We start from the raw sequence: 14,995 nt of genomic DNA on the forward strand, positions 1-14,995 counted from the left end.
TTGGCCAAGTTTCATCCTCATCCTGTTGTGAAAGAAATTGGAGCACATACTCATTCATCCAATCAATGAAGAGAAATAAAATTACTCCACAACGGGCTGAAGATTTAGTTTATGTGCATACAAACCTTCGGCTTCTCTCAAGGAAAACTCCAACTTATATGGAAGGAGACAACAGGATGTGGGATGTTGCTGGAGATGGATTTGAATCTCTTGAGGATATGGGAATATTAGAAATTGCTAATCTTTCACTTGATGAGTCTGAATTAGAAGCTATGATATTTATTGAAGATGATATAGAAACTCAAAGACAAACCACTGAAGAAGCTAATCCTATCATTCCTTTTATTGAATAGTTGAAATTTCATGTGCTGGACAATTTATCTTCTTGTTTTTGTTGATGTACTAGACATTTAAATGTTTAATGCTTACTTTTATTTCAATTTTTTTGTCATTTCAAATATTACACTTTGATTACTTTCTTAATTTTTATATATTATTTATATATTACAATGCCGTATCCGCGCCGTATCCGTATCCGTATCCGTATCCTGTATTTTTAAGAATTGGCGTGTCCTGTATCCGTATCGGTGCAACATAGTCTCTGGTTTTAAAATTAGTTGCTATGAAACCCATAATGCTTCATCAAAATTTGATGCAGATTAGCAGAGTGTTCTTTTTTGCAAATTCATACTGGGCCATATTAAGTGCATTAAAACTTGGCTATTTTATACTTCTACCTTTTGCTTGATTCTTTTCTGGTACTTTTGTGCTATTTTCTTAAAATCCCTTGAACTCAAGCACATAATGTGATAAGGTAACCTTATTGCTAGATTGGTGAAGAAAGATGTGTTTATAGTAATATTTGAAGAAACTGAACTATTATTGCACTTTGTAGTTCAGTGCTTGACTTGATCAATGGGTTCCCAAGAGGTGCTTCTCTGAGATATGTTGTCCTGTTTATGCAAAACCAGTCTAGATCTCGCCCAACAGTGAATTAGATACTAATTACTCTGTTTAATTCAAATAAATTTATATACAAATGTTTTGACTCAGATATACTTATTTTGAAAAGTATTATATTCAACATATTTTTGTGCCGGGCTCAAGCTACTTGATATAACAATATAAAGATAGGCGTCAAATGCATTTATTAGGTCTGAGTGAGTGATTTTGTTTTGTTTGGCAGGATGACGAGGCTTCTTTGTTGCAAAGTCAGCGGGAGGCTGAAATGATGATCATTGAAGCTTATACTGCTCTACTGCTTGCATTCCTGTCGACTGAAAGGTATCCTTTTTTTATCAATTCGTTGTTCTTTGCCATTTATTTCATTTTTCATTTTTAATAGTGGTGGAAACATTGTTGATGTGGTATTTTATTTGTTCTATACAGTATAGCAGTGAAAGAAACGATTACTCGCTGCCTTCCCAATCATAGATTGGAAATTCTTGTTCCTGTCTTGGAGAGATTTGTGGTAAGATTTTTGGTGGAACATATCATAGTCTGATGACCAGAGAAAAAACAAATGCCCGAAGATAGATTAATTGAATTTGTCTTCTATTTTCCCTCATTTCTCTCATGCCTATATAGTATTATGGATCTGTAGACTTCTTATATTTGAACCTTGAATGATATCTATTAGGTTATTTTTTTTCCAACTAGTGATCTTACAGATTGCCCATGCAATGACTAACGCTTCATTTGAGATAACTTTTTTTACTTCTTTTTAAAGCAGTTTTCTAGTACCAATATTTATAGCTTAAGAAAATTTTGTATTAAAAAGCTAATTTAGAAAACAATAAGAAAGTTGTCCCAAACGAACCCTAAATCAGTTGGAATATGACAAAAATTAGAAAAAAAGTGATGGGCTTTTGTTGTGAATTTAGCATTTGAGTCGCCTTAGATGGTTTGGCCACATAAATCGTCAGTCTTTCAATGACCCGGTTAGGAAAGTAGATATATTAGATTTGACTTATGTTAAAAAAGTAGAGATAAACCTAAAAAGGCTTAGCTAGAAATATTAGAAATGAACTTTCTTTATTAGTTTTAAATTTGAATTTGACTCTTAACCGGATATAATGGAGAAAAATGATTCATGCAGCCGACACCACATATTTAGATAAAAGGCTTGATGTTGTTGTTGTTGTTGTGGTGAAAATTAAAAAAATGAAAATAGTAGATTATTAATTTCATAAATAGCCAAATTTTTAGTGTAATTTGTGAAATTGCCCCAAGTAATAATCTTTAAGATCATGGTCTTCTTTGCTTTGCCGCAGGCATTTCATCTGACTTTGAATATGATATCACCGGAAACACATTCGGCTGTTGTGAAGGTAATTGAATCTTGTAAAGAGCCATAAGAGAAAGAGGATCATCCTGTACAGATTTGGTCTCTTTATCATCTCAGGAAATTTTCTTTTTCTCCTTGAGATGATCCAGGAAACAAGCTTGACGTGCCTTCTTCAACTCGAACTTTGTATTTTTTTCTTTCTTTCTTTCTTTCTTTTTTAATGTACATTATGTCTCCTTGAGCAGTCCTTTCCAAGTGTTGTCAAACAGCAGTGGAAGGTGAGGTTTTCCATTTGCAGTGATTGAGCAAATGATATAAAAGAAATGTATTGTTTGTAAATTTGTTCATGATTGTTTTAGCCCGTAGCCATGTTCTAAAGAAAAATGCCAGAGGGATGTAAGTGATATTCTTTTCTTTTCTCTTTTTAATGGTTTTTTTTATATATATATATATATATATGTGAACATTTCCACCATCTCTTGCAAATAGTTTGTTAAAAAAATTTATGCTGAGTTGAGTGAACATGATTAAATCCAAGATCCACAACTACTATGGACTATTTGCACTAAGAACCAATTCCATGAGCCTACTTATATATATATCAAAATATACTCCTTATATTTTGATTTTTTCCCTCTCTTGTGCATTGTTGTGATCATTGAGGTTTATGACGATTTTCTTAATGTTTCTTTAAGGAGTTTAATTTTTTACTAAAAAATTTCTTTAATAAGCTGTAAGAAAGCCATCCCAAATGAAGTTTTAGGTCTCGTTTGAGATGACTTTTCTATTATTTGGTAATACCATTTTTTAGTATAAAATTTAAAATTTTTGTAAAAAAAAAATTGTTTTAAGAAACAACAATAAAGCTGCCCCAAATGAAGCTTTAGTTAGATCATTTATCTTATAGTTCTCTTTGGAAGGAAAGTCTTTTATATACATCTTCTAAAACCCAATGTTTTGATGATTGAAGTTGTTAATTTAAATCTTAATGTTTTTTATTCCTCAATTTAGAATGATTTTCAATAACTAAAAGCTCTGACACTAAGTATTAAGAATATTTATAATAAATTAACAAGCAAACAAAAAACAAAATAAAATAAATAATCGTAGCAAAATACAACATTAAGCACATATAAATCAATATGTTTTTTCCGAGATCCACTTACATTCGCAATTACATAATCTATCTTATTTTCATTTTTGTATAATTATTTTATACTTTTAAGATTATGATCGGTGGAGATGAATAAAATAGTATTCTAATTTGTCTTTTTGAGCAAAAATCTTGATTATTATTATTATTATTATTAGAGTTTCTCCTAAGTAGCTTGTGCTTTATGACATGCATTTTACCCTACAAGCTTGAATAAAAAATGTCATATTTGAGGTATTTTTATTTTATTTTTAAAATATTTATTACAACTTTAAATTATTTTAAATATTTTTATATTTAAATATCACCACTGTCACTATCATCATTTTATCATTGCCTCCATCATCATCACATAAACAAATATATACATTTTAAAAAATTAAAATTAAAATATAAATAAAATAATTAAAAAAACAAAAATGATCTCAAACATTTGAATATCAACACTAAATTAAACTAAAACTATTATTTAATAACCTTAGAAACATCTATATAACACAAGTCTGAGGCTTTATTTGGTACAGTCTTTTTATTACTTTCTAAAACATTATTTTCATACAAAAATTTTTATTTAGAAATATAAAAATTTTTGTATGAAAATATTGCTTTAGAAAAAGCAGTAAGAAAGCTCTTCCAAACGGAGCCTTAATTGATTTTATTTAGCACAAGTCTTAGCAGCCAGATCTTATGCGAATGCTTAATAAAACGCAGAAACAAACAGCATCCAATCTGGTTATTGATCGATGCAAAAGCACTTAGTAATACTGGTTTTTATATGATCCTGAAGAGCTTCAAATGTTTCTCTTTAGGAAATCAAGGATGAGCTCGTTCACCTCTTCAGGATTCTGTTCATGGACGAAATGCGATCCTTCCGGCAAGAATTTCAGCTCCAGATTAGGGATAAACTTCTTCTGCGTTTCGCTCCTCACGTATTCCCCTATTCCAGGAAACTTGATCACGTAATCCTTCTCCCCCATGATAAGCAATGCCGGCTGCTTAATCGTCGGATCCGCCGCCACTGGCCGCTGCTCCGATAGTTGCCTGCGGAAACGAAGAGCGGATATCGGAGTTATATCAGTTTAGGGTTAGGTTAAATGGACCATATCTGCTCACCGATATGGGATCTGGAGCGGGAAACGGAAGCCGGAGTTCTTGTAGAGCGCGCCGTAGGCCTCGAGATCCTCCTCTGTGAACCATGGCGGCAACGGAGTGGAAGGGTCTACAAGATCCATGATTTCTTGGCCCTCCGCTGCTATGGGAATCTCGCTTTTAGAGAAGAGGATATAGACGTTCCTCACCACCGTCTTGGCATCGTGCCGGCCGAAGTCCGCTTCTGCTCTCCCTGGTTCCCTCCATCTTTTGATGTAGAAGCCTTCGGGGAGAGACAACATTTGTTCGAAGCCGGTCGGGGTGTAAGGAATGCCAAGAGTCACCAAACCCTGGACGCGATCGGGGTGCCTAATGGCGAAATGGTAAGCTGGAAAGGCTCCGAAATCTTTGCTGATTAGGAAGGCCTGCAAGAGACATGCAGATAAGGTGTTTGTGTTTATTACTAAGTAAGAGCAACGAGTTTGGTTTGCGAGCGACGGAGCGAGTACCTTGGGGACGCCGAGCGCGTCGAGGATGCCAAGGAGATCGCCGATGAGGTCTTCAAACGTAGCTTTCTCCGGCTCTGGCGGTTGATCGGAAAGGCCGTAGCCTCTGAAATCGGGGGCGATCGCTCGGAACCCAGCGTCGGCGACGGCGATCATCTGATACCTCCACGTGTACCATATCTCCGGGAAACCGTGCAGGAAAACCACCGTTCCCAGTTCCCCTGCAGGTAAAAAACATGAAATTTCGAGATTTTGTAAACAAAATTGTGGATTTGGTAAGAGAGAAAGGGCAAAGTGTCGTCTTTCTGACCCTTTCCGATCTGGGCTATGTGAAGGTTGAGGTTTCCGATGTCGCTTCGGATGGGGAGGCGAGAGTGTTCGATCTTTCCCAAATCCACCATATTTGCTTTCTTCTTCCTCCTTGGGCGCAGTCTGGTTTCTGCGTTTAATAGCAAATGATAAGATGATGATGCATGGAGAGGGCTGGGCCTATTATTTAAAAAATAAATATTATTATAAGTGTTATAAATATATTTTGGGAAATTTACATACATACCACTTTATAACATACTATTTACATATCTAACACCTAAAACTTTAATATTACATGCATACCACCATATATTATTTTAATATCAAATATACGACTTATATTTCTTTGCTACCACTCATATTTAGTATGGAAAATGAATTATGAGTGGTATGTATGTAATATTAAAGTTTTAGATGTTAAATATGTAAATATAATAGTATTAAGTGGTATGTATGTAAATTTAGTATTTTTCTCACAACTCATGTTCAATATTAAGAGTTTGTTTGAGATAATTTTTTAGATGTATTGTTTTTACAATAATTTTTTTTCCCATAGGATCAAGCACCTATATTTTTGTTTTTACAACAATTAATTTCATTTGATTGTTACTTTTTTACAATTTTCTCATTGATTTTCATATTTTTTTATGGTGAAATTTTAATTTTTGTAATGAGAGTAATTAAGTTACTTTCTTTTTAGTTATTTCACAACCAATTTTGTAAAATATTGTCCTTGTTTTAAAAAAGTTCCCTAAATATGATTATCAAAAGTAATATTTATGCGCGAAAAATTTAAAAAAATACGAGAAAGAAACAAGAAAGTCTCAGGATTTGTTTAAGATAATTGTAATTTTTAATAAAGGTGATTATAAAGTTAGGGAAATTTACATACATACCACTTAATATTATTCTATTTACATATTTAACACCTAAAACTTTAATATTACATAAATACCACCCATAGTTTATTTTCATATCAAATAATTGCATTGGCCTACATGAAACAGTGCATTCATATCCCATTGCAACCTTTGAAGAGCTTGTGATAACATATGGTGTCTATAGCTAATCATAGGATGTCTGATAAATATTTTCAACAAAATTATTTTTATTATTATTTTTAATTTAGATGTCAACATTAGGGAAAAAAAATTATCTTTAATAAAAATGTTTTTATTTGTTGATATAGTTGATGGTAAAATATCCAGAGAACGAGGAACGGATCAGCCCCAAATCAGCCGTAGAGAAAAAAATATTTATCGCATATTATACAAAAATTCTAGCGCACATATGAATAAGATGAAAGTATCTCATGTGAGATATTAGAATTTTTACGTGAAAAATTCGTAAAAGGTAAAAATCAAGGGTCTTGATCCAAATGATTGTAAGCTATAGGTTATAAAGATGCCCTTCTTTGAAATTAGAGAAGGCATTGATATAATATGATAAACACATATTATGAAAGACAACTTTCATGGTACAAGTTGGATGAGCTTTAAGATATTATTTTTGTCAGTAAGAGATCATTAGTAGTCTATTTTTTTATTCTCCTTAAACACTGGCCAACAATGTGGACATGACCATGGTAGAAATGACGAACATCAATATTGGTGACAATAGCAGGGGCCAAATTTGTTGGTGTTGATGGATGTCGATCTTGTTGGTCATGGCAAATATTTGTGTGACAATAATAGATGTTGGTCATGGCAAACATTTCCTTCTTATAGTCGTAAGCTCGTTAGGGATTGGCTTTCCTTCTCCTGCTATTCGTTGTTGTTCGACTTTGCTTTGCGCAAGAGTTTGAGTTTTGAACGAGTCGCTTGAAGAGTTCTTCACATCCTTCAACGACATTCCTTCATGTCGGATCGTAAGTCATGATAATTCCCCGTTCTTATGTTAGATCGAAAGTAATGATGACAACAGGAGCTCACTTGTTACAAAAGGTAGCCATCTTTCTATCTTTCGCACGCTATTTCAGCCAAATGCTGTAAATTCATCGAACTCCCTGATTTAGTAAATTTGGGATTTACAACAGAGAGAGAAACGGAGGGTTTATTCTCCGAGAGATTTAATCGATCCATAAATCTCATTTGGCATGATTTAGGGGCTTTTTGGCAATAAGTAGTATTTAGCTACTTAGGACTTAGTAAATCCTAAATTTAATAAATCTTGGGGCTGCTAAATCTTAAAAATTATTTGACAACTTAAGTGATAAATCATGTTAAATTTTTTAACTAATACACTTACTTAATTTTTCATTAATTATTTAATTGTTATTTAATTTTCAAAATGATTACCTGTACTTTTAGTTATCTCATTAAGCACTTAATTATTCAACTAGTCATATATGAAAAGTTAAAGCGAGAACAATATTATGAAAAATATATTATTGATTATTATTTACACCGTTAATTATATATTTAGTAATCTCTATTTTAAATTATATTAATTAAGCTAATTAAATTAAATTTTAATTACTAATTATATTATTAATTATTTAATTAATTTAATTAATTATTAATATTTTAAGTTAACATTAGAGACGTCTAGGGTTTGCTTTTCATCTTCTTTCTTTCGTCGCTGCTGTTTGGCTTCCTTGCGTCGCAGGAGGAGGTGTGAGATTGCTCGAGTGGCTTCTTCGCCTACTTCGTTGTTGTTCGACTTCGCTCCTTCGACGACGTTCCCTTTTCCTGTCGGATCGGAAGTTACGACATTTTGATCGGAAGTAAGGACGCGAGCTCGCTCGCTGTGAAGGTAACTTTCTCCATTTCTCGCGCTTCTTCGGCCAAATCCCCTAAATCCGGCGAACTACATGATTAGTAAATCCGGGATTTACGGTCAAATCCCCTAAATCTGCTGATGTTTGTGTGTCTTAGTTTTGAGTTGGAGAACATGGAGGCTAGTCTAGAGAATGATGAGGAGTATGTCCTACTTGACTTGGAGAATGTTTGCATGCAGGCTGATATTCCAGCCAATGCTCCGTATACTCTTTCTGTAAGTATATGTTTTGATATTTTTTACTTCTCTTGTAAAAATTAAAATAAGCTTATCAAGATAGTTACCAAATTAAATGATAATGAGCTTCCCTCAAGTGTTCTGAAACAACTCTTCATATGTAAATCAAGAAAGATAACAATCATCTAGTTTGATTAGGTTTTGAAACAGCTTAGCTTTGATAATTTTCTATATATAGCCGACAACATTCACTGTCTCTGTTCAAAAGTATTTATGTAGGCTATACTCTCCCAACATAACCCTAGCTGCATCTACTAGTGTCATATTCTTCCTTTCAGCTATGTCATTACGTTGCAGGGTCCTAGGAGCAAAAAAATTATGATCAATCTATGATTATTTACAAAGTAGTTCAATTATGTCATTTTCAAACTCTCTATCATGATCACTATGAATTGTAGAGATTAAACAACCTAATTTCCTCTGAATCTAAGTGGAGAACGCCATCCAGAGTCCAATGAAAAAGCATCACATCACCCCCTACTCGGTACCGTTGCTCGGTATTGGATGACGTGACTGCACTTAATTCGCCTCTGGACGGTAAGCAGTGTCCGGTGTCCGCATAGAATAATCTCTCGTGGTGATGGGGAGGGAGGAGGGTGAACATTGTGTTTGTGTTTTTACTAGTATATATTAATTCCTGAGCTTTGTCCCACATTTATTAATCTGATCTACTTACCTTTTTTATGTAGGGCTTGGACACACTAAATCCTACGCTTACTATAGGGAATCGTCTGAAGTTGGTAAGCAGCTAGTTGCATTTTTTATAAACTGAAGTGCCTTCATCTGCAGTTTCCTTCAAAATGTAAAGACAAATTTCTCATATATTTGTTCCTGAGCAGATTGGCGAGTATCAAGAAACAATTGGAACTTGCTATATGTTCTGTGAACGAGGTTAGCTATCAAAAACCAAAATTTAAATGCTCAGTTGTCTATCTTCACTTTTCAGAGCGTGCAAAACATATTTAGGTTTGATTTGATTGGGCATACGTTGAAAAAAGATGTCGGTTGCTGTTCGGATGCATACCTGTGTTTTTCAAACCTACATTATCATACCAAATTGCAAAGCTTTTTATTTTTGCTTCTTCATTGGTAAAAATAAGTTTTGGAACCACTGTTTCTCATCAAAACTCCTCTTGCTAACAAACGAGGCCTTGGCCTATTTGAGAGAGTTCATTAAATGCTCTTCCAATGTTTTCATGCAACTTTTTCAAGATCAATGTGTATAAAAATTCATGATTTGTTCACCAATTATGAATCCTCGATTTTCAAAGCCATGTGAACTTCTCATGAATGAAATCTCTGTTTGGTGCCGCAGATGCTGAAGCAGCTGTGAAGAAGACTGATATAGGGTCATGTGGTGGTAATTTTCCCAAGAACCAGCAACACACAGGTGGTCCGAATCAATCTCCATGCAAGCAAATCAGGCTCGTTGCTAGCACTCAAAAAATTCTTAAGTTCAGGTTGCAGGCTGATGTGCAAGCCGAAAATGCCCTTTGATTTTGGGCAGTTTTAATTTTTTTTTTTTGGCTTTGTGCAATATTAATTACTTTGGGGATGAATTCATAATTTTTATTTAAGAAATATTAATCCAAATTATGTATTAAGGGGGATAAATTATTAGTTCAAAATTTTCTTGGAATATAGAAGATTCAGTATAGTAAAAGCATATGGTTAGAAATCTATCAGTTTCACAAATTTTTTCTTTCTATATTAATGATGATGCCTGTATAGTTGCGGTTCATCTATATTGAATGTTAGATAATATGTTGATCATCATATACCAAAATATATGCAACCCAAAACTTTAATTCTTCATCCCCCTCCCCATACGTTTGGAATAATTTTCTTACATTTTTTTAATGATTAAAATAATCCCTTTACTTTTTATAAAAGATTAAAAAAATTAATCTCTCAACTTAAAAAATTTCAAAATAATCTTAGTATTATTAAACTATTAAGATTTTTTAAAAAAATTAAGTAAAATGATTCTTTAATATAATTGAAAATTATTTTGTTCCTTTATAAAGAAATAATGGATTATTTTAATTCTTCTCTTTTTAAATAATATTTTAGTACAATTAAAAAAAAACAGGAAATTAAGTAAAATGATTCTTTAATATAATTGAAAATTATTTTGTTCCTTTATAAAGAAATAATGGATTATTTTAAATAATATTTTAGTACAATTAAATAAAAAAACAGTGAAAAAAGTAACAAAAAATGGTCGATCTTTTCTCAACTATGTATATGCCCAATTCAAAATCTATTTCTCTATTATTCAATTTTTATTGCCATCCCATCCCTAATATAAACCATTTAACTATTAGCATTTCTAATTTATCACATATTCATTTAATTTATTATAAAAAAACTTATCTCAGAAATAATCTACATGACCTAACAATTTCATAGATCTAATATTTGCATCAATGATATCCTTTTGCTCAAATAGAGCAAGAATGTGAACAGAACGCTCATAAAAATTATAACTATTTACGTTCAAGTAAATATAATAAACTCGTCCTCTTAAATAGCAGAAAAATAACTCAGAACAAACTTAAATCTTCATCCAAATCAGAACCCAATAAAATAGTACTAACAGCAAAAGAAATCATCTGAGAAACTATTAATCAAAACAAGCCGTACCTCTTAACCTGCAACTACGACTTCCTTGGGAGCTTTAAGCTTTGCTTCAGCAGCATCAGCTGGAGCTGAAGTTGCAGACAGAGCAATCTCCATGTGAGGAGGGGTATTGTTCTTCAGTTTCAGTAGCAAATGTCGCATCCTCGATAGGTCAGTTGGCTTACCAGGCTTTGGCCCTTTAATGACTAAAATGGAGGGCTTCTTCTCCTGCTCTTTCTTCCCTCTCTTTTCGAGGTTGGGAACCTCATTTGGAATGAGCTCTGCTATAGCTTTCCACCACTGCTTATCAGCGTTAGCATGGAATTTCTCCTGGTTCGCTAAGAAAAGCTGCTCGAGAAAGACAAAAAGGGAGATTAATGAACAATTGAATCTATATATCTGCTCCTGCGAATATCAGACCAGTGAGCATTTAAATGACAATAATTTGGGCGCTCAAGTGATTAATAAGAGTACACGTTTTAGATATCTTGGATCTATTGTTCAGAGTTATGGTAAAATAGATGGGGATATTATCAGCAGAATTCAAGTTGGATGGTTGAAGTGGAGGAATGCATCGGGCTTGTTGTGCGATAGAAAAGTCCCCCTCAAACTTAAGGAAAAATTCTATAAGATGGTTGTGAGACCTCGAATGCTTTATGGTGCCGAATGTTGCCCATTAAAAGAGAAGCATAATACTACGTTAAATGTTGCAGAGATGAGGATGCTTAGGTGGATGAGTGGCTTTACCCTTAGAGATAGGATACTAAATGAGCATATACGTGAAAATGTTGGAATAGCTCTAGTAGAAGATAATACTACGTTAAGTGTTACAGAGATGAGGATGGTTAGGTGGATGAGTGGCTTTACCCTTAGAGATAGGATACAAAATGAGCATATACGTGAAAATGTTGGAATAGCTCTAGTAGAAGATAAGATTAGACATAGTCGCCTTAGATGGTTTGGCCACATTAAACGGAGGCTTTCCGATAACCCGGTTAGGAAAGTTGAGGTTTTAGATTTGTCTACCTAAAAATACCAGGTTAGAAAACATTAGAATTAATCTTTCTTTATTAGATTTAAATGAGAATTTGACTTTTAACAAGACACAATGGCGAAAAAGATTTCATGTAGCCGACTCCACGTAGTGGGACAAAGGCTTTATGTTGTTGTTGTTGTTGTTGTAGAGGGACAAAGGCTTTATGTTGTTGTTGTTGTAGAGTATTTAAAGAACCGTTTGAAAATTAGTTTTTTGAATAAATAAAATTTAACTGTTATGAATGAAATTGAAATGATAACCTTTTCCTTTTCTCTGTTCTGAGCCCTATTTGTTTCAGAAGTCGACTTCCGCTTCTCATGGTAGGCTTTCTTGTATTCCTCTGCTTCAATAATGATTTGTTCACGTAGCTCTTTTTCGATACTCTCTTTCTCCTCAAGAAGGATGGTATTTTGGCTGCATATGCAGTTCAATAGAATGAGAATAAAATATAGCACTACTGTGATTAAAGTGACAACGTGGTACTAATTTGCAATGGCAGAAAAAAAAAATTGTTTTAGATTTGTAAACTTTGTTTGCCTAAACATACATTTTCATGGATGATATTAAACTAATGCATCAGGGAGGGAATTAGATGTTGGACAGTTTCATCCACAAAATATTAAGAAAAAAAAAATTGATTTGGGATATCTTGACTAAGTTTTTAGAAAAGATGGGTTTCAACGATACAAAAATAACAAGAAGACTTTATCCCATCACGTGGGGTAAGTTAAATGAATCTTTTTTCTTTATTGCGTCCTATTAAGAATCAAAATTTAAAATTTGGCCTCAATGATAGGTTTCAATGATGTCAGAGTTAATTTAAAATAAATATACTACAAAATTAATTGATTCCTCATGTATTGCACCTATCTCAAAATAAATTTAATGATTTTGAAACTCAGTATGATCAAAATTTAGCCAAAATATTCTGACCCTAATTTTTTTCCGACAACATAGCTCAAACTCATTAACAGCGTGTTCTTCCACCAGTTCACAAATTCAGAATGCCGAAAGGAATAATGAAAACTTTCAGCATCTAACAACACCCCTTGCAAGCATGGACCTTTGCACTTCAAAGCAACCAGGACAGCTGGGGCCAAGAGGGATTGAATCAGTTGATCTGTTCTAAAAAGATCCATAAAATACAGAATTTGACAAATTAAAACAAAGTCTGTGATTCTTACAAGGCAATACTAGGGTGCAACACTAACAAAAAATCAACGTTAGATTCCTCAAGTTTTATAGTAGTTCCATATAGTTCATTTTATTGAATTAAGAGACGTAGATGACCTTTCCAAAAGGTTTCAGACGGATTCTTCCCTTTTATCTAAATTTGTTTATACCATTTTTACATTATACTCTTTAATTGAGTTTTCCTCTTCTAAATCGAAATGAACAAAGGGTCAACAGGCTCCAATGCTCATTTCTCTCTAGTTATCTTAATAGAGTCAACCCAAGAGTCTATACCCTCTACCTTTCTCCAAAATGAAATGGGTAAAGGGCGAAGATCATTGTAAAAGAAATTAGGAAATAATAGGGATTGGAGGGTAGGCTGCATATGAAAAGGAAAGAAGAGAGATGTATATTTGGTAATGGTTTTCTAGTAAATTGCCTGTACTTATCCTCTCTACAATCACTCTGCCGTACTGACATCTCAACGTGGATACTACATCCTAGTAGCTACTGAACAACCTCTCTGCCCATCGATATCACAATAGATGCACACTCCCTCTAGTTCTTATGAAACAGCTAATGAACGAATCTGTTACGCCTGGACCGGTCCCAGCTGGACCGGTCCGGTTCTACACCCGACGGCCCACGGTCGGGCGGAACCAGGCGGAACGCGCAGGCGGAACGCGCGCGGAGCGGGGCCCAAACAGCGGCTAAAACGCACGGGGGAGGGAAATTTTTTGAATGAGAGGCTGTTTTAGGAAGTCCATTACTGTCCTTTATGATTAATTTGTATAATTAGGAGTTTTGGGGGGATGAGCTGCTCATCTTGAATTTGAATTGTTTTGAGATCTAGGTTTTGGTGTCTTGGGCTCTTGGCTTCGCCGGAGATCTTTTGGAGAGTTTTTCCTTCCTCTCGAATTGAAGGAAAGTTGTATCTTGCAAGTGCTTTTCGTCCGTCATCGAAATAAAAGTGTTTGCAGTGTTTTTTTTTTTCCTACGTTTTCTCTCAGGTTTTTGTGCAGTTGGCTGTTTTTCTGCTGTGGGCAGCAGTTTTTCCTTTGGATCCTCTTGGTTTTGGTGTGAAACACTTGGAAATCCAAGTGTTTCCTATCAGAATCCTCCCTACTATCTGCTAGCTCGATAATGTCATGAAGGTGGAAATGTGAAAAAAATTCTAGGAAAGCTCATCGTGTGACTTGTAGTTCCAATTTTCTCTATTATGTGCCATTTAATAAGGAATGGATATTCGGCTAAACCAAGGAAGTAATATTAGAAGATGAAACATATTAAGCACATATGTTACTCATAAAATCCTTAAATATTGTTTACAATTAAAGTACTCTTCGAGCCCGAATGGATTTGTTAAGACTTTTCTTCTTTTCTTATTTAGATTTTGAACTTTATGTAATAAAAAAATGCTAACTTATTCCCTCTTAAAAATTCATCTATAGAGAGAACTTTTATTTATGTGCAACTTGAAATGGATTCTCTTTCAATGATCTTACCCCTAACGTCATTAGTCAAGTGAGTGGTGGACATGGTGGTTGGACTAGTGGCCATCATGAACATGGCTGCAATTTCCCCCCTAAAGTCATTGCGAATGCATAGATCATCCTCCGAAATTCGACTCTCTCTCAATTGCTCAGCATGCTTATGCAATTGATCCAACCCTACTCACTTTTGGTGCTTCTTTGGATTCTGTTACGCCGGCCCAGGAGGGGCCGACTGGACCGGTCCAACCCGGACCGGTCCACTGTTACTCCAAGCGGAGAAAACAGGGGGCGGGCAGAGCGTGAGGTCCA

General features: G+C 34.2%; 4 protein-coding genes across 5 annotated transcripts in view; 2 read left to right on the forward strand and 2 right to left on the reverse strand.

Moving 5' to 3' along the window:
• Positions 1-2,728, forward strand: part of LOC110106049 — a 52,856-nt gene extending 50,128 nt beyond the window's left edge. For both annotated transcript variants that reach the window (XM_020835777.2, XM_028700372.1), the window contains exons 11-13: positions 1,187-1,284; positions 1,390-1,471; positions 2,274-2,728. In XM_020835777.2, the coding sequence (XP_020691436.1) occupies positions 1,187-1,284; positions 1,390-1,471; positions 2,274-2,357 (264 nt within the window). In that variant the 3' untranslated portion in view covers positions 2,358-2,728. The remainder of the gene's footprint in view (positions 1-1,186; positions 1,285-1,389; positions 1,472-2,273) is intronic.
• A 1,159-nt stretch (positions 2,729-3,887) lies between these two features.
• On the reverse strand, positions 3,888-5,516 carry LOC110106080 (bifunctional epoxide hydrolase 2). The gene is made up of 4 exons (XM_020835821.2): positions 5,346-5,516; positions 5,039-5,256; positions 4,554-4,954; positions 3,888-4,481 (listed from the first exon to the last, which is right to left on the reverse strand). The coding sequence occupies exons 1-4, from the start codon at positions 5,434-5,436 to the stop codon at positions 4,232-4,234; spliced, it is 960 nt and encodes a 319-aa protein (XP_020691480.1). The 5' UTR covers positions 5,437-5,516; the 3' UTR covers positions 3,888-4,231.
• A 2,383-nt stretch (positions 5,517-7,899) lies between these two features.
• Positions 7,900-9,869, forward strand: LOC110106071. The gene is made up of 5 exons (XM_020835810.2): positions 7,900-8,101; positions 8,224-8,341; positions 9,052-9,102; positions 9,202-9,253; positions 9,678-9,869. Exons 2-5 carry the CDS (start codon positions 8,240-8,242, stop codon positions 9,857-9,859), a joined length of 387 nt encoding a protein of 128 aa, XP_020691469.1. The 5' UTR covers positions 7,900-8,101; positions 8,224-8,239; the 3' UTR covers positions 9,860-9,869.
• A 913-nt stretch (positions 9,870-10,782) lies between these two features.
• Positions 10,783-13,724, reverse strand: LOC110106045 (clathrin light chain 1). The gene is made up of 3 exons (XM_020835770.2): positions 13,713-13,724; positions 12,281-12,502; positions 10,783-11,332 (listed from the first exon to the last, which is right to left on the reverse strand). Exons 1-3 carry the CDS (start codon positions 13,722-13,724, stop codon positions 11,012-11,014), a joined length of 555 nt encoding a protein of 184 aa, XP_020691429.2. The 3' UTR covers positions 10,783-11,011.
• Positions 13,725-14,995: the final 1,271 nt, after the last annotated feature.

This window comes from Dendrobium catenatum, unplaced genomic scaffold (genome assembly GCF_001605985.2).
Source record: "Dendrobium catenatum unplaced genomic scaffold, ASM160598v2 fragScaff_scaffold_1497, whole genome shotgun sequence".
Lineage (NCBI taxonomy): Eukaryota > Viridiplantae > Streptophyta > Magnoliopsida > Asparagales > Orchidaceae > Dendrobium > Dendrobium catenatum.

Bases quoted from the DNA above. Each gene is read 5' to 3' on its own strand.
- LOC110106080 (XM_020835821.2), bottom strand. From the start codon at position 5,436: ATGGTGGATTTGGGAAAGATCGAACACTCTCGCCTCCCCATCCGAAGC. The intron at 5,257-5,345 runs GTCAGAAAGACG...TTTTACCTGCAG, and splicing joins CATAGCCCAGATCGGAAAGG to GGGAACTGGGAACGGTGGTT. The intron at 4,955-5,038 runs GTACTCGCTCCG...TGTCTCTTGCAG, and splicing joins ACGCGCTCGGCGTCCCCAAG to GCCTTCCTAATCAGCAAAGA.
- LOC110106071 (XM_020835810.2), top strand. From the start codon at position 8,240: ATGGAGGCTAGTCTAGAGAATGATGAGGAGTATGTCCTACTTGACTTG. The intron at 8,342-9,051 runs GTAAGTATATGT...TTTTTTATGTAG, and splicing joins ATGCTCCGTATACTCTTTCT to GGCTTGGACACACTAAATCC. The intron at 9,254-9,677 runs GTTAGCTATCAA...TTGGTGCCGCAG, and splicing joins CTATATGTTCTGTGAACGAG to ATGCTGAAGCAGCTGTGAAG.
- LOC110106045 (XM_020835770.2), bottom strand. The intron at 11,333-12,280 runs GTTATCATTTCA...TTTCTCGAGCAG, and splicing joins AGAACAGAGAAAAGGAAAAG to CTTTTCTTAGCGAACCAGGA.